At 45.4% G+C, this 17721-nt stretch overlaps 1 protein-coding gene across 1 annotated transcript in view; it reads left to right on the top strand.

The window, feature by feature from the left end:
- The window catches only part of LOC310662668 (uncharacterized protein), a 49514-nt gene that overhangs the window by 31288 nt on the left and 505 nt on the right, over positions 1 to 17721 (top strand). Inside the window, exons 11-20 of the mRNA XM_083409613.1 lie at positions 1593 to 2083; positions 3957 to 4166; positions 4836 to 4994; positions 5736 to 5860; positions 7968 to 8162; positions 10062 to 10152; positions 11266 to 11464; positions 12758 to 12855; positions 13936 to 14066; positions 14969 to 17341. Of these exons, the coding sequence (XP_083265739.1) occupies positions 1593 to 2083; positions 3957 to 4166; positions 4836 to 4994; positions 5736 to 5860; positions 7968 to 8162; positions 10062 to 10152; positions 11266 to 11464; positions 12758 to 12855; positions 13936 to 14066; positions 14969 to 15145 (1876 nt within the window). The 3' untranslated portion in view covers positions 15146 to 17341. The remainder of the gene's footprint in view (positions 1 to 1592; positions 2084 to 3956; positions 4167 to 4835; positions 4995 to 5735; positions 5861 to 7967; positions 8163 to 10061; positions 10153 to 11265; positions 11465 to 12757; positions 12856 to 13935; positions 14067 to 14968; positions 17342 to 17721) is intronic.

Genomic DNA, 17721 nt, shown 5'->3' with positions numbered 1-17721 from the left:
GCTAGGTTGGCAGGAGCAGGGACCGAGCAACGGGAGCTCACCCCATTGTGGGGATTCGAACCGCCGACCTTCTGATCAACAAGCCCTAGGCTCTGTGGTTTAACCCACAGCGCCACCCGCATCCCTATAATCAGATGTACCAGATGTACATATATGCAATGTTTACAGAGGGCAGCATTTGGCCTGCACATATGTCAGGATGCTGTCAGCGGCTCCTAGCTGGTTGCCCAGGAAAGTACAAAGACAAGGGAAAGTTTCTTACTGTTCTTTTTTTATTTCAATCTTTACAGCAGAGAGAGGCTATAGAGCCCAGCCTCTTGGATAATGGCATTGTCCTGAGTGAATCTCTGCCCTCCCCCCGTCTCTCCCACTTCCTCACTCGTCATTCTCATTGTCTTCTCTACGGGTGCTGCTACGTGCCCTCTGTCTTTGAGCTCTTTGCTCTCCTACTTTTAAAGCTCACCGGATTCTGAGAGATGGAGGGTCTGGAACGCCTTCTGATGACGTTTCAGCTGGGTGTTGTTCTGGCTGTCCTATGATTTCCCAGCTTCCCCCCTCATCTGCCTCTGAGCTGCTACCTCCCTCAACCCCCTGTTTTAACTCTGAACTTCTTCTCTGGAAGGGTCAGGCTGGGGAGGCGGTCTCCACTATTCTTCCTCTGCCCAGTCCCTGACAACACCAGAGGTTCCCAGCCCCTCAGCTGCTCCTTGTGAGTGCAGCCTGCTTCCCAAGCTTATTGGAGTATAAAACAAGAGGCAGCCATCTTTGCTAACTTACTGACCTTCACGGGTACCATGGGTGGGACAAAAAATGAAATAAACACGTAAATGTCTGTGGAGAGTCCATTTGATTTTCTCTCCATCAACCCACATTTTGGAACACTGAGCTCTTGTAAGCATACCATACACGAGGCGCTGCAACTCCTAGGGGACGAAGCAGTTTTGGCGCCCCCCCCCCAATATTTTTGGGAGGGGCCCAGGCCCCTCAATCTTCAGAGGGTGCTTGGCTTCACTCCCTGGCCCCTTGAACATCATCAGGACATCACGTGACGTGTGCTTGACATTGGGACATTGTGTTGGGCCTGCTCAATTGTGAGAAGAAGGCTCCTCTGCCGTACCCAAACAGAAGAGTGTTTTACCATAACTGCACACGTTGACAGCACCAATGTCCTCATCTAGTGCTATTTTTATAGAAAAAGAGGTGTTGGAAGTCTCCCTCGTCCTCTTACGATGGCAATGGAGCCCACCTGAGAGGTGCTGGAACTGAGATCCGGTGAGTTCCGGCTGAAATAAAGCCCTGCCTTCATCCGAGAGGAAATATAATCACTAACCGTAAGTCAGAGGAGTTGTGTGTGCCACCAACCCTGTGCTGTGAGCCAAAGACAACTCAGTCCATGCAAATTAACCATCTGCAGACTGAGAGTCAAATGTTCCCTCCTATCAGCTTGTGGGAACTGGTGGGAGGGAAGAGTCTAAATTCCATCTCATTTAATGTTCCTCGTTGCTTTTCTGCCTTCCATTCAGCAGCTCTCAGACGGAGCCTGCAAGAGGCAGTGGATGCCTGCAGCTTCCAGGAGCTTGGGTCTTTTGAAGCCAGAGCCCAGCCATGCTTGATGTGTGCACGGTTGTGTCAGGGATCTTGATCCTTGTCTACCACCTGGTGAAATTTTACAGCCCCTATTTTTGGCAGGACGTGGTCGCCTTCTTTCGCATCGCTCAATTAGGATACAAATGCCACAGGTGTTTCAGCCGCAAACCTCCCATGGCCTTACTGGACTTCTTCTTGGCCAAAGTCCAGAAGCACCCAGAGAAGCCCCTGGTCCTCTTTGGAGATGAAACCTATTCCTACCGAGATATCGACAGGCGCAGCAGTCAGCTGGCCAGAGTGCTCCAGGACCACGTGGGGCTGAAAGAAGGGGAAACGGTGGCTGTTTTCCTCAAGAACGTCCCTGCCTATATCTGGGTCTGGATGGGACTGGAGAAGATTGGCAGTGTCATGGCGTGTATCAACTCTAACATCCGAGCCAAGTCTCTCTTGCATGCCCTCAGCTCCTGCAAGGCCAAAGTGCTACTGACAACTCCAGGTGATGGTGACTGTTGGCTAGTGGGAAATAGCTGCACCTCAGGGGGGAAATGAAAGCATCTCTGGACTGCACAGTTAGGCCAGTTTGACCACTGCTCCCCTCTGGGCAAGGAATCCTGGCAGCAGCCCCAGACAGCTGCTTTTGAGTGTCATGAGTGAATAGTTAAATTTGTTTAAATCGTATTTCTGCTTCCAGGGAAAGGGGTTTGTGTAGAATATGTTGCCTCAGGCGCCCCGAAAACTTGGCCAGTTTTTGGTGGGGAGCACTATTTGCAGCTCTTCTTCTTGTAGGAACATTTCTTGGGCTGGATCCGGAAGAGATTGCGACTAAGGGCTTGTCCACACTTACCTTACTTCGTTTCTTTCCAGGCATGGTTGGTGATTTAAAGCTTCATGTCTGGGTGCCCTTCTTTTCGCTCCAGGGTTTTCTCTGTGAAAACTTGCTCTTCAGTGCTCAATCTGAGCCAACGTCAATCCAGGGGAAATCTGAATTCAGCTTTAAAGTGGAGCAGGTTTTTGCAGGAAAATCTTGGGGGGGGGGGCGACAGCTCAAACACAGAGCCTGTAAAGAGTGGGGCAAAAGGTACCTAAAGTGTATAAGCCCCTTTTATCCTCTCTTTCTTCCCCGCTCTCACTTTTGATGCTGCAGTCCCAGACAAAATGCATGGTCTCATTGCTCGATTTTGCAAACTCTGAAAAAAAAAAAAAGGCTTGCTACCTTGGGGCTGATCCACACACTCCCACCCACACCAAGTCTTCCTTGCAAAAACCCATTCGTTAAAGCTGAATCAGAACAAGCATCAATCAGGGTTTTCTGTGGGTTGACATTTGCACCCATTGAACACTAAAGAGCAGGCTTTCACAGGAAAAGCTCTGGAGCAAAATGAATAAATAAATGGGGTGGGGAGGCACCTGGACACAGAGCTTCAAAGCACAGGCCTTGGCTGGAAAGAGTGGAGGAAAGGTAAGAGTGGATAAACCTTCAGCTGATGTTTGCAGAGCTCCATGTTTTGTGCCAGTTCACTGACTGCCCAGGTGACTAGGAATCCACAGTGGCTTCTCAGCTCCAATTAGGTACCGGTACATGGCTATACTGATGCATGGCCACTGATAAGAGATTATGGAAGCTGTCAAGGATGTCGGGAAGGGGTAAGAGGCAAGGAGAAGCAGTTATCCTGTGGATGAACCTTAGTCCCAAGAGTCCATGCTTTCATTTAACAATAAAAAGTAAGTTTTGAGCATTTGTAGAACCTGAGATATGAGGCCAGGCACTATACAGGCACTATTCTCATTTCTTTTGTGAGAAACTAGCGTGCCCCTGCCTTTCAATACAGTTTTCCGCTGAACGGTTACAGAAGTCATTGACATTTAGGAAAGGAGACCTAGCCAAGAAGACAAAGGGCACCTCCAGTCCATCAATATTTGGGGGGAGGGATTCAAGAACATACTGGAACTTTTAAGTTTGCACAGTTAAAGTGGGTTAAAGGGCGCTGTTTGCAAAGCGCAACAAATCAACTTTTAAAGAGATTCATTCTTTTTGCAGCTTGGGAAGCGATGGAGAAAAACATTGGAAAGTGTGGAATGAATTAGGGAATGGTTAAGGGGAAAATGTTAAAACACCTCACAAGAAAATCAGGATAAATGCAGAAGAACGCCATTGAAAACACAACTGGGAAAGCCTGCAAACACCCCATTCCGCCTCTTTTGGTGACCTTTTGGGTCACGTCCGGGTTTGACGCAATGTGTGTATATACGGTTGCATGCATATTGAACATGCATAAATGGGGAGTTGCCTGTATTTGAAGATATCCGTGCCTAAGGTTAGGAAGTAAGCGTCAATAAAAAACCTCACCTCTTTTCATGCTCTCTTGAAGATTTCAAGGATGCCATTGAGGATGTCCTTCCCACTCTAAAGAATGAAGGAGTCCAAGTTTTCTTCCTGAGCGAAGACTCCCCAACCGAGGGCGTGAAAGCTTTGCTGGGGCAGATCCAATCCAGCTCAGCCGAGCCTGTGCCCGTTTCCTTCAGAGCCAACATAACTGCTGAATCTACATCCCTGTATATTTTCACCTCTGGGACTACAGGTGAAGAGGGAAAAGGTCACAGTGGTGGGTGAGGGGGGCAATTATGTCTGGAAATCCCATCTTCCTTCTACCTGCCCTACTTGTGTATGGGGTCATTAAGGGAGGGGTAGTGCCTTTGATAAGGGACGCGGGTGGCGCTGTGGGTTAAACCACACAGCCTAGGACTTGCTGATCAGAAGGTCGGCAGTTTGAATCCCCGCAATGGGGTGAGCTCCTGTTGCTCGGTCTCAGCTCCTGCCAACCTAGCAGTTTGAAAGCACGTCAAAGTGCAAGTAGATAAATAGGTACTGCTCCGGCGGGAAGGTAAACGGCGTTTCCATGTGCTGCTCTGGTTGGACAAAAGCGGCTTAGTCATGCTGGCCACATGACCCGGAAGCTCCCTCGGCCAATAAAGCGAAATGAGCACCGCAACCCCAGAGTCGGCCACGACTGGACCTAATGGTCAGGGGTCCCTTTACCTTTACCTTAGTGCCTTTGATGGGGAATCTGTTTGCTCCTTCTGGGGTAGTTTGTCCCACCTTTGGTCCCCATCTTGCACTCAGCTCTCTGCTGTGGCTCCTAGAATCTGTCATCATGGGAAGGAATGTATTGGGATCCCAGCATGTTACGCTTTCCCACTGGACGGAGTCATTTGTGGTTGTTAAATGAGCCCTTCTCTTTTTCCTCAAGGGCTACCGAAAGCTGCTATCCTTTCCCAGAGAAAGATGCTGATAGCATCCAACCTAGCAAGCCACCTTGGGGCCCTCCCCAAGGACATCGTCTACATCCCGCTCCCGCTGTACCACTCAGTTGCACTCTTAGTTGGGGTTGGAGGATGCCTGGAAGCTGGTATGTATGGAATGTCCACTCACACGCCTCCTCTGCAAGAGGGTGATAGGCAGAGATGGGTTGACAAGTGCATAGACATACACACATCCATGAGTGCAGATGTACTCTCAAGTTAGACTGAGAGACCGGCCCAAGATCGCCCAGTGATCTTCAGGGCGAGTGGGGACCAGAGCCCTGGTCTCCCGGGTCCTAGTCTGATGCTCTAACCACTACACCACACAACCTCTCTCCACATAGGATCCTTCCTCACCACATATTTGCACTTTATACATTGAAAACACCTGCCGCCATTTAATTCTGAACATTCTTTCATCCACCCATGGGAAGAAGCGGACCAGGAAACCTACGTGTGAAAGTCAAACATATTCAGGCTGTGTACATAACATGATTTTAAAGCGCACTGCTCCCCTGCACCAAAGAACCATGAGAACTGTAGTTTACCCCTGACAGAGCTACAGTTCCCAGCCTCCTTAACGAAATCCTCCAGCCCTGTTTCAGCTGCTGTCTGGCTCAAGAAGCAAGGAGGCTTTTGTATCTGTGAGGATTCACTGCACATTTAGAGCAAATCCCTTAGCTGCTGCGTTTTGCCCCAGCTGAAGTTTCCAGACACTTTCCAGAGGCAGCCCAACATATGACTTACATTGCAATAATATAATGCATGGCACTTAGAACTGCATCTGCCTATACCAGTGCTCACAACAAGGCCACACCTAAGCCACTCTCTCTCTTTATTCCCACAAGGGTCTACGTGTGTCTTGAAACCTAAGTTCTCCGTTTCTGAGTTCTGGAATGACTGCAGACGATATCGTGTTTCCCTGATCCTGTATGTGGGAGAAATGATGCGCTACCTGTGTAATGTGAAAAAGGTAACCGTTGGCGAGAGAGGCCAGTTTTGTTGTTGGGGCAAAAATGTTGCCAAGAATTCAGATGGATTGTCCATTTGGATTCACAGCTGAATCCAAAAATATAGATGGGGGCTGCACCTAGAGGTCAAAGTCAAGAGCCCCACACAGCCCAGGGAGCTTGCAAATGACCACCTGGAGAGCAGCCATCTTCTTTTCTCATTGTTTTTTTAAAATTCATTTTATTGCCTAGGAACAGCTGGTGAAGCAGGTACACAGTTGCAGGCACTCATTTTATTATTATTTAACTTAAAAATATAATCCTCCTTTTCTAGGCAGCAATGCCCCTGGTGAATGCCACCCCATCTCCAAAAAACAAACAAACAAACAAAAAAACAAAAACCCCCTCAAATGTTCCAGAAGCTGCATCAATTTCCAGGGTAGTTTATGGCCCTGTCAGTTTCTTTTGCTTGGTTTTTAAAAGAAGGCCCATGGGCCCTGGCAGCTACCTGAGAACCAGAATTGGAAACCATGGTTTGGAAACCTTTGTTGTTGTTTTTTTAAAATAATATTTATTAGAAGTTTTATAGTTACAGAAAAAAAAAGATATAGAAAAAAAAACAAGCAATAAAGAGTTAACAAACAATACCTCAAAAATAGAAAAAAACAAAAAAAAAAACAGTACAACAAAACAACAAGAAAAAACATTTAAAAACACATCCAGATTTCATATCTTTATCTTTCATTTGCTTGTTTCCTCAACTTCCTCACACCCCCCTTTTTGGTATTCTAGTTCAAATTAGCTAATTCAGCAAATCCTTTCCCTCTTTCTCAATTTTTTCCCTATAATTTATCTTAACCCGATCTAATTTTAAATTTTCCACTTTACCCCATTAACAATCAGTTTTTGCATAATTCTTGTTAACATTTCTGCTAAAACCATATCACTTCATTCCAGTATTCTTCTAACATTCATTAATTTTGCAATATTTCTGTAAATATACTTTAAATTTTCCCCAATCTTCTTCCATCGACTCTTCTCCCTGGTCTCGGATTCTGCCAGTCATTTCCGCCAGTTCCATGTAGTCCATCAGCTTCATCTGCCATTCTTCCCGGGTGGGTAGATCTCATGGTTTGGAAACCTTTGGTGACATTGGTTGCCTTCTATCTGTGGCACAGCATGTAAATTGTGAGATTTGTTCCTGCAAGAGCCAGTGAAGGCCGCCAACTTGGGTAGGCAAATTCTGCTGTTGGGTTCTCTCGCTGCTTGTTGGGTTCCCACAGGTATCTAACAGATCAAGATAATAATCATAATAAAAATTTATTATTTATACCCCGTCCATCTGGCTGGGCCTCCCCAGCCACTCTGGGTGGCTTCCAACAAAATATTAAAATACAGTAAGGCATCAAACATTAAAAGCTTCCCTAAACAGGGATGCCTTCAGATGTCTTCTAAAAGTCTAGTAGTTGTTGTTCACTTTGACATCTAGTGGGAGGGCGTTCCACAGGGCAGGTGCCACTACCGAGAAGGCCCTCTGCCTGGTTCCCTGTAACTTGGCTTCTCACATTGAGGGAACCGCCAGAAGGCCCTCGGCGCTGGAACTCAGTGTTCGGATAGAATGATGGGGGTGGAGACGCTCCTTCAGATATACTGGACCGAGGCCGTTTAGGTGTTGTACCAGGTGGGCCACTGCCCTGATTCAAGGCTATTCTTATGGCATACTGTTTAAATAACAGCCCCTCAGCTGCAGTCTGAACCAGGTGAAGTTTCCAAAGAGCCTTCCTAGGAAGCCATTCACAGAGCACATTTCATTAACCTGACATGTTTGTTATCAGGAGGACAGGAAGCCGGCACTGGTCAGTGTGGCATCATTGTTAGAGTGTTGGACTATGACCTGGGAGACGAGGGTTTGAATCCTCACTCAGCCATGAAGTTTACTGGGTGACCTTGAGCCAGTCACGATCTCTACCTCACGGGGTTGTTGTGAAGATTAAATGGGGAGGAAGAGAACCATGTCCATCACCTTGAGATCCTTGGAAGATAAAGGTGGCATAGAAATGTATAATAATAATAAATATTAGCAAAGTTTATTTAGTTCAGCAGCAACCCCTCTGACATGCTGCTTTGCAGACAGACAGCGACCGAGACCACTGTGTGCGAATGGCAATAGGCAACGGCATGCGTGCGGACGTCTGGAAGGAGTTCCTCCACCGATTTGGACCCGTCCAAATCTATGAGATCTATGGAGCGACAGAGGGGAACGTCGGGTTTTTTAACACCACAGGAAAAGTCGGAGCTGTGGGAAGGTCCCACTTCTTCTACAAGGTAATGAGAACTAAACTAGAATATCTCAGCAAACCCATAGCTACCGGTACCTGAAACCCTGTTTAGATACACATTTTTATCTAGATTGGTTTCAGTGGGGAAAGAACCCTTCACCTGGGTTTGGTACAGTCCAAATTTGTGCATTGCAGATGAAGCCATGAAGTCGCTTCTTCAGAGTAGGCCTATGTTCATCACCGCTGTTTGTCCAGCCCTTTGCTGCCCGAAGCAGAGCTCAAATGATGCCCCCTCCCTGTGTGTTTTGGGGCTCTACGATCTTACATGAAATCGCAATTTCACACATGTTTGGGCACCATTCTGAGAGCATGGAGACCAAAACCAGGATGTCCTGATTTAATCAAGGCAGTTGAGGCGTATGAAATAGGAATCTCCTAACAACTCTCAGCACCCTTAATAAGCTAGAGTTTCTCCCAGGATTCTTTGGAAGTAAGCCATGTGTGTTCAAGTGGTATAATAATGCTTGAAATATATAAGGTAAAAGGTAAAGGTAAAGGACCCCTGGATGGTTAAGTCCAATCAAAGGCAACTATGGGGTGCAGCACTCACCTCGCTTTCCAGACTGAGGGAGACGCTGTTTCGGCTGCAGACAGCTTTCCAGGTCATGTGGTCAGCACGACTAAACCACTACTGGCACACAGATGAGTGCCAGTGCACAGGGAAATGCAGTTTACCCTCCCACCACAGTGGTACCTATTTATCTACTCGTACTGCTATGCTTTCAAACTGCTAGGTTGGCAGAAGCTGTGACAGAGCAATGGGAGCTTACCCCGTCGTGCAGATTCAAACTGCCAACTTTCCAATCGCAAGCCCAAGAGGCTCAGTGGCTTAGGCCACAGTGCCACCCACATCCCTCTCTTGAAATATATGGAGTGGATGTGGCCCACGTCTTGCTGCACACAATCCGGAACTTGTTATTCCTGCTGCACTCTATTCACAGGGCATGTCAGGACTGACCACCTCTCCTCTCAGACAGCTAGAAAGCAGTAGACAGAATGCAACACGAAGGTGAAGCAAGATAAAAGCCCACAGCAGGGGAAAGTACAGGGAAAGGTACCAAGAATTTTGTCGACACCCCCCAAGCAAAAATGTAAGACTTGGAAAGATAGTTTGCTGGCATAGTGCAGCCTCCGCAGTGCGAGTTGCCCACTGCCCAGCTGTTCCTGCTGAGGTTCAAGCCTGATCTCGTCCATTATGCCACTCAACGAATCAGTGGCAAAGAGGGGCATGGCTGCCAAGCCACACTGCCAACAGACAAAGAAGCAGCTCCCTTCTTCCAGTGGCACCTTGCTGCATTTCCTTACTGTGTGCTGAGAAAGGGAAACCCTTTTCTCAGAACTCCGCAAGGAAGCATGTCTGGTGAGGCATTTGGGCATGTGTATATCTGGATTTGGGCCCGTCCACTTTGGGCTTTGCACCCCAACAACAGCACATCATTAAACTCGAATGAGGCAATGCAGGCAAGAAAGGGGTTCTCTGCCCCTGAGCTTCAGCTGCTACCAGGGGAACTCTAACCAGTGAGGTACAGCAGCAATGTTGAGGGACCTTTGGCTCTCCAGATGTTGATGAAGTATAACTCCCATCAGCCCTGGCAAGCATGGTCAATGGCCAGGGGTGATGGCTGCAGTTCATTCAGCAACACCTGGAGGACCAAAGGTTCTCAATACCTAGTTTAGATCAAGGAGACCAGACTAAAATCTCTGCTCAGCTGCAAAATATTAAATATTATTATTATTATTATTATTATTATTATTATTATTATTATTATTAGCTATAAGCTCCCTGTTCCCTTGGGTCATTCATAAAATATATTCCAGTCCATGTGTAGCCTTGAATTTCAGCCTTGTGGGGAAATGTTTCCATTTCCTGCTTGTTCCACCCCAGAAAATGGCAAAGTACGAAATCATCAAATATGACGTTGACAAGGATGAGCCTGTGAGAGACAAGAACGGACATTGCATCCCAGTGACCCCAGGTAAGCCAATAAAGTTGGCATTCAGACAGGAACTGGGCTTTGTATTGTCAGAGTCCTAACTCACAAGAAGGTACTGTACATGGCCTCTAGACTGTGGACATAGCAAGAAAGATGGCAGAGTCCCTTCTTCACACATAGAACAGAAGAATCATCATTGAAAGAGGAAGTGTGAGCCACTCCTGCTTTGTGTTAAATGTGAAGAGTCTTCATCCATCCCTTCAGGGGCACCAGAAGGGATGGATGCATCTGTCAGTTTCAACTTCAGTTTCTCATTTCTCCAGTCTTAGGTTGCTTCCTGTTTAATGAGTGTTCATCCAGTTTTGTTTGCAGGGAGATTAGATGCCATTGGTTATTTAATTCATCCTTATTTGTTTGCAGAGAGATTAGATGCCATTGGTTATTTAATTCATCCTTATTTATTTGCAGGGATGTTAGATGACATTGCATCAAAGCCAGCTTAAATCTTCACTTTCTAGTCCATTTCCCCCATTCCTTTCCTTTGTGCAAAAAGTTCAATATTTTTGGAAAGCAGGTTTGTTGCACAAGACCTCCTATAATTCCACAGACTGAATTTGTTGGCATGTGATTGAATCCTAAATTTTATTTTATTTTTTAAATTTTATTTTATTTTTTAAAAGCCGTACAAAAATTTGTTTCTTCTATTGCACATATGATTGTGTGGGATTTCCCCTAATATTCACATTTTGGAAAGTAATTTTTTGTAACATAATGAGTTTCTGGCCTGTCTTGAATCTACTGCTCAGGGATTCCACAGGGTGGCCCAACTGAGACCAGCATCCTGTCAAATCAGCATATTCTGCAGCAATCAGGTGTGGTGATGTGCTTCACCCAATTTAGGGACGAATGCCTGAGGAAACAGTGTCCTAAAGCAGAGTCACTCGCATGTGCTCCCTTGCTGCGCATTCTGACAGCTGCTAGAGATGCCAGCAGTGGCAGATGTCAGTGGCAGCAAGGAGAACGGTAGGAAGGCTGGTCCCCAGTAGTGTTGGCTGACTCCCACCGGAAGCACCCAGAGGCAGTCGTCTTGCCCGTAGTTCTTTGTTGGAGGATGAATATTAGTTGGTTCAGCTTCATTTCCTTTTCTTTCCCCAGGTGAGACAGGCTTGTTTGTGGCCAAAATCACTGGGCTTGCCCCATTCTATGGCTACGCAGGAGACCGACAGAAGTCGGAGAAGAAGATTCTCCGGGATGTTTTCACCAAAGGAGACTGCTACTTCAATAGCGGCGACCTTCTGATGGAAGACCAAGAAGGCTTTCTATATTTCAAGGACCGGGTAGGAGATACTTTCCGGTGAGTCCCGCCACACAGCTTCTGCAGCTGATATTCTGACAAATGTAGAACAGGCAGTCAGCACCAGTGTTTCATTAGCATAGGTAGCATTCACAAATGCTGGCAAACACCTAAGAGCTTGTGTAGGGCAGTGGCTCAGAGTGTCATGAAGCATCTAGTTCAAATCTCACCACTGTCGTCCCCAGGTGTAATTTGGGTATAATAAGGCTCACTTATCTTGTTGTTGCAAGGTGGGGATGGGAAACCTGTAATCCTGCAGGGATTGCTGTACTACAGTTCCCATCTTCCCTGACCACTGGCCATGCTGGTTGAGGTTGATGGGACTTGAGGTCCAGCCAGATCTGGAAGGCCACAGGCTCCCTATTGTCACCGTAAGGATCGCAACAAGATATTGTAAGTGAAGAGCTCTGAATGAATGAAACCAGTATCCAAAAACTGATAAGTAATTTTATCTCATTATTGATAACAAAATATCTAGCCCATCCTTCATCAGTGGTTAGTCACTGCTTCAATGAATATGACTGGATCTACATACTTTTGCTCTTTCTACTGATCGTTTATTGTTTTTTTTAGATGCTTGTTCATTGTATTTTAGGGTTGGTTGTTTTGATACTGTTGTTAGTCGCCCAGGCTATTCTAAATAAATAGCAGGAAAGGAAGATGCACTTAAATAAGGAAGATCCCAGGGTGCGTTACAAGGCGATAATACAGTAAGGGCCCCTCTAGACCAGTGTTTCTTCGTGGATATGTTCTGCACAATGCCATTGGTGTAATAATAGCACATTAGTGGTGGATTTATACTGGACCATCCGCACATCATTTTGCTTTATGAGTTGTTCTGTGATGCTTCCCCGACGTTAATGCATCACCTGGAAGGGATCCAGCAAAAACTGCACTCTGCCAAGCATTTGTGGCATTAAAGGTTACTGGATTAGAAGCAGGAAGTTACGGGAGCTTTAACAGTTGGGAACAAAGCCTTGTGTCCTCCCTGAAACTTTTGAAGGCACAAACAGTATTGAAAGAGGGAGCATGTATAACTGCCCAGATACCGTCATGAGCACAAAGTATGTATACAATTAAAAGGGTGTTTGGAGGGCCCCCAAAACAACCGCTAAATCAAACCAACACAGCACAACTTAGATAAGCAGGCAAGGATGCAGCGTTCGAAAACACCGAGGAACCACAAACTGGCCTCCTCGCTTGCGCCAATGACAAAATTCCCGATTATGAAAGAAAGGAGGGATGTTCACTTTTACCAAACCCATCCGGGAATAACCTGTTTTGTCCATGCAGATGGAAAGGGGAAAACGTGGCCACCACGGAAGTGGAGAACACCCTGGCACCACTGAGATTCATCCAGCAAGTCAATGTCTATGGGGTACCAGTGCCAGGTGGGTCTGAAATTCCATTGGATCAAAACCCGTCTTTCTGCTGCCACATTTAGCGTCCAAATATATGGCAAGATTATCCGCTCACCAGCAGCAAGGTTCAGTCTCTCATGAACGGCTGCAGCTCTTGGGTCATTTGGATTCTGTGAACCGATTTGTGAAAGGCTGGTAGGCAGATATCCCCAGACTGCAACTGAATCACTCTTGCAATACAGTGGTACCTTGGGTTACATACACTTCAGGTTACATATGCTTTACAACATACATTTAAAGAAGCCTATGTTTAAAGAGTCCGTGTGGTGTAGTGGCTAGAATGCTGGACTAGGAGCTGGGAGACCAGGGTTCAAATCCCCACTCAGACATGAAGCTCAGTGAAGTGACCTTGGGCCAGTCTCTCACTCTCAGCCTCACTTACCTCAAAGGGTTGTTGTGAGGATAAAATGGGGAGGAGGTGAAGCTTGTTCACCACCTTCAGCTTCTTAGAGGAAAGGTGGGATAGAAACGAAACAAACAAAACATTTAACGCACACTTAAGGAACATGGCTTCCTCAAGGAATCCTGGGAAATGCAGTCTGTTAGGGGTTCCAGGAATTGTAGTTCCCGGGATTCTTGGGAGGGGGAGGAATCATAGAATCAACAAATTGTAGAGTTGGAAGGGAACACGAGAGTCATCTAGTCCAACCCCCTGCAACGCAGGAAGCTTTTGCCCAACGTGGGGCTCGACCCATGACCCTGAGATGAAGAGTCTCATGCTCTACCGAAGTGTGTTTTCAGTGTACCGTGTGGGGATGTGACAATCTGGAGGCAGTGCTGCATTTCTGTGCTGATTGTGAAGGAAAGGTCCTTGCTTTCCTCCACGGCTAGCTCAAAAACCAAAGTGGTCAATGTGGAAAATCCAAAAATTTTTTGGAAAAAGTAAAAGATCAGAAGAACAAGAAGCTGGATCATTCATATGGCAGGGTAAGCCTGTGTGAACAGGAGTGTTTTTAGCTAGCCAGTCCACAGCTGTTCTAGGTGCATTCCTTTACATGTGACATGGCTTTCCACACACACCGCCAACCGGTCCCTTCTGGTTTGTTCCAGGCCATGAAGGAAAGACTGGGATGGCTGCAATCTGCCTTAAGAAGGGGCACTCCTTTGATGGGCAGAAGCTGTATGCGCACGCCAAGGATTTCCTGCCAGCCTATGCCAGACCTCGCTTCGTTCGCATCCAGGTACGATCCCTTCTTGTCACTTTCCTCCCTGTGCTTGCTGCCTTGAGAAACCCCATAGGTCAGCCTCCTACCCTGGGAATTCTTCCCTTCCCTGCCTCTCACACTTCATCAGCCATCCATCACCTTCTTGCTCAGCTGTTTCTCAATCAATGAAGCACCAGGGGGCAAGACCATGCGGAGAGGAGGCTGGCTGGGTACAATATGTCTTTGTGAGCCTGTGCATGAATGGGCATGTGTGCTTGAGAGAGTGTGGGGCACGGATTCCTCTATAGTGTCCTTTCCTGACTTTTCGGCTGTTTCCTAATCAGAGGAGCAGCAAGGGGAGGGGAAAGGTTGTGTGTGTGTTGCATGAATGTGTGAGTGTGAAAGGGTGTAGAATGACCTCACCCATGGCCAACTCTGCATGCACGCGCACGCACACACAAACAGCCAAGAGAATGAGACCCTCCAGCTGAAAATGCATTCCCTGCCTATAGACAAGCACTGACCCAGGGCAGGCCAAGTCAGAAGACATAGTCTCATCCAGACTTTCTTTTGTGCTACACTTTCCAAGTACAGGTCTGTCATTTCCTCCAAGCTTTCCCAGGGAAAGTGCCAGGATAAAAACAACAACAACATTCAAAGACAGACAGCACAAAAGGAAGTCTGGGTGAGCCCTGAGTCATAGATCCATGTTGTTTGGCCTTCAGCAACCGGGTGTAAATGAACAGAGTGAAATCCACTCTCTTTATCTCTAATGAGATGCTTAGGATGCCAGCTCCCCATGCAGAGCTCAGAGCCTGTTCTTGTACGTCTGTCTGCCACTGCTCAAAACACTGACTCCCTTGGCCTGCTCTAGGAATGTCTTGGAGTGGGGTGTCGTTGGTTGTTCTCTGCTCACTGCACTGCTCTTTCCCATGCAGGACACCCTGGAGATCACGGGCACTTTCAAGCAGGTCAAAAGCCAGTTGGTAAAGGAAGGATTTGACCCTGCTGTCATCAGTGAACCCCTCTTCTTCCTCGATGACTCTGAAGAATGTTACATGCCCTTGACTCCACAGATCTTCAGCACCATTGCAGAGAGGAAGCTGAAGCTGTGAAAAGGAGCAATTGTCTCTTTAACTGCCCTAGTGGCAACCTAGGAACAACTATAGTGTTGAGCTACTTCTGCCTAGGAAAGAGGGGATAATCTATTGCCACTGGAGGTGTAAATGACTACTGGATTTTGAACAAATGTGGGGGGAAAATTCTCCAAAAAATTTATTAGCTTTCCACATTTATGACAAATATAACATATAAAACACACAAAACATAACACATTACAATACTAAAAAAAGGAAAAAAGGGGGGAAAAACACATATTCTTTCTTATTTCCATTTTAATTTCCATTGTTAAGTGACTTCCTCAAATCCCCCCAACTGAATTTCATTATATCACCTTGTAGCAGTTCTCCCAAACATCTTTCTAGATAATTAGTTTCTTCAATTGACTATATTCAACTCTTTTCTTATTATCTTAAATCCATATTACTATACCACATTCTTATTGTTATCCTAGGCCTGTTTAGTACTTTCAAGAACCTTCTCAATTATCGTATATTACAATATTATAGTCTTTAACTTTCATCCAGTCTTCTTGTTATTCCTCCTCTTTCTGTTCACGAATTCTTCCAGTCAGGTCAGCCAGCTCCAGAAACTCCAACATCTTCATCTGCCGTTCTTCTACCGCTGGTTTTTCTTGAGATTTCCAATTTTTTGCTAATAGCAGTCTTGCCGTTGTAGTGGCATACAAAAATGTCCTAACATCTTTTTTGGGCAATTCCAATCCTATTATTCCAAGTAAAAAGGCTTCTGGTTTCTTTACAAACGTATATTTCAACATTTTTTAAAACTCATTATAAATCTTTTCCCAGAAATCCTTAACCTTAGGACACGTCCACCACATATGGTAACAGGTATGATAAATCTTTTCTAGTTTTACCAGGTTTAAGTACCACCTATAAATCATTTTCATAATATTTTCTTTTAGTACCGTACATGCCGTGAACTTAACCCCTTTCTTCCACAACCTTTCACAATCTTCCAACATTATATTGTATCCCACGTCTCTTGCCCAATCTATCATGACAGATTTGACTTGTTCATCCTTTGTATGCCAATCCAACAGCAAATTATACATTTTAGATAGATTTTTAACATCCGTATCTAACAACACCATTTCCAATTTGTTTTTTTCCGTTGCAAAACCATTTTTCTTATCAAACATATACAACTCATTGATCTGGTAATATTGTAACCAACCATCCAGTTTACCTTTAATTTGGTCAAATGGTCTCAATTTAAATCCTTCATTATCTTCCAACAATAAATCAGCATATTTCAACCATTTAGTTTTCATATTTAGTTTTTTCTGGGCCTTAGCTTCCATTGGTGAAAGCCACATTTCCTTTCTAAGAGATCTTTATATCTTATCCAAACATTATACAGAGATTTTTTAATTACATGATTTTTAAAACCTTTGTGGGCCTTTATCTTGTTGTACTGTAGATATGCATGCCAACCAAATACATTGTCAAATCCCTCCAGACCCAGCACATCAACATTGTCTAATTGAATCCATTCCTTTATCCAGCAGAAATCTGCAGCTTCAAAATATATCTTCAGGTCTGGCAGGGAGAATCCCCCTCTTTCTTTAGTATCTGTTAGTAAATTATATTTAATTCTGGGTTTCCCCCCCCCCCCGCCAGATAAATTGAAACAATGCTTTCTGCCATTCTTTAAAACACTTAACATTATCAATAATTGGTATGGCTTGAAATAAGAACAACATCTTTGGCAATACATTCATCTTTACCACTGAAATTAATTGTTACCGTTTTGAATTTTATTGTGTTATTATCTTCCTTAGTGGGTGGTGCAGACTGCTATTCTGAATAATGCTTCTTATAGATTAGAAGGCACTGGGGATGAGTTTATGGAACCAAGGGGGCTGTGGCCCAAAATGGTTTGGGAGCCACTGATCTAGTGTTTATTTCTTATCTGCTAACTCCAGGGTGTGAGCATGCATATATATGCATATGCTCTTGAGTGCATAGGATTTAAAAACAAAACAGCACCTTTTCCTTTAACGTCCTCAATCAGGCAATACCTTTATTAGGGCCAAGCAACATGCCACTAAAGAGTTGCAGGCTTTTGAGTGCTGCAGAACTCTTTGTCAAGCAAGATATCATACAAAGCAAGTCATGGGGTGAGGAGTGAGGAGAAACAAAGAAGTAAAATATAGGCTTGATTTTGCAGTCGATGTTACGATATTTCCGTGCCACCTTAAAAGGGAGCAGGCTTTGTGAGTCACAGAGTCTGCGTATTTCCTGTTCACAGGAAGTTTATGTTGTGTCTTTGCTTTCGTTTCTCTCTGTGTGTCTGAGACACTGAAGCAAGCAGTCATGTCTTCTTTGTTCTGATCAACGCTGAATAAACTTGTAAATAATGCTCTCCTGAGTGCATCTTTCGCTGTGCATTATCTGCTGATAGAGCGTGCATCAGCTCTGGAATGTGGCAAGCTATTTCTGGAGCTTGTGTCGCTAATTGCTGATATTGCGTGTCTACGGGAGATCGATGGATGTCCGGAGATGACGTGGAGTCATGATGGACTTTGTCTCCCTGGCAGTATCCCAAC

This window comes from Podarcis tiliguerta (assembly GCF_965153285.1).
Source record: "Podarcis tiliguerta genome assembly, chromosome: 13".
Classification (NCBI taxonomy): domain Eukaryota; kingdom Metazoa; phylum Chordata; class Lepidosauria; order Squamata; family Lacertidae; genus Podarcis; species Podarcis tiliguerta.
This window is presented reverse-complemented; position numbering and strand designations above follow the sequence as displayed.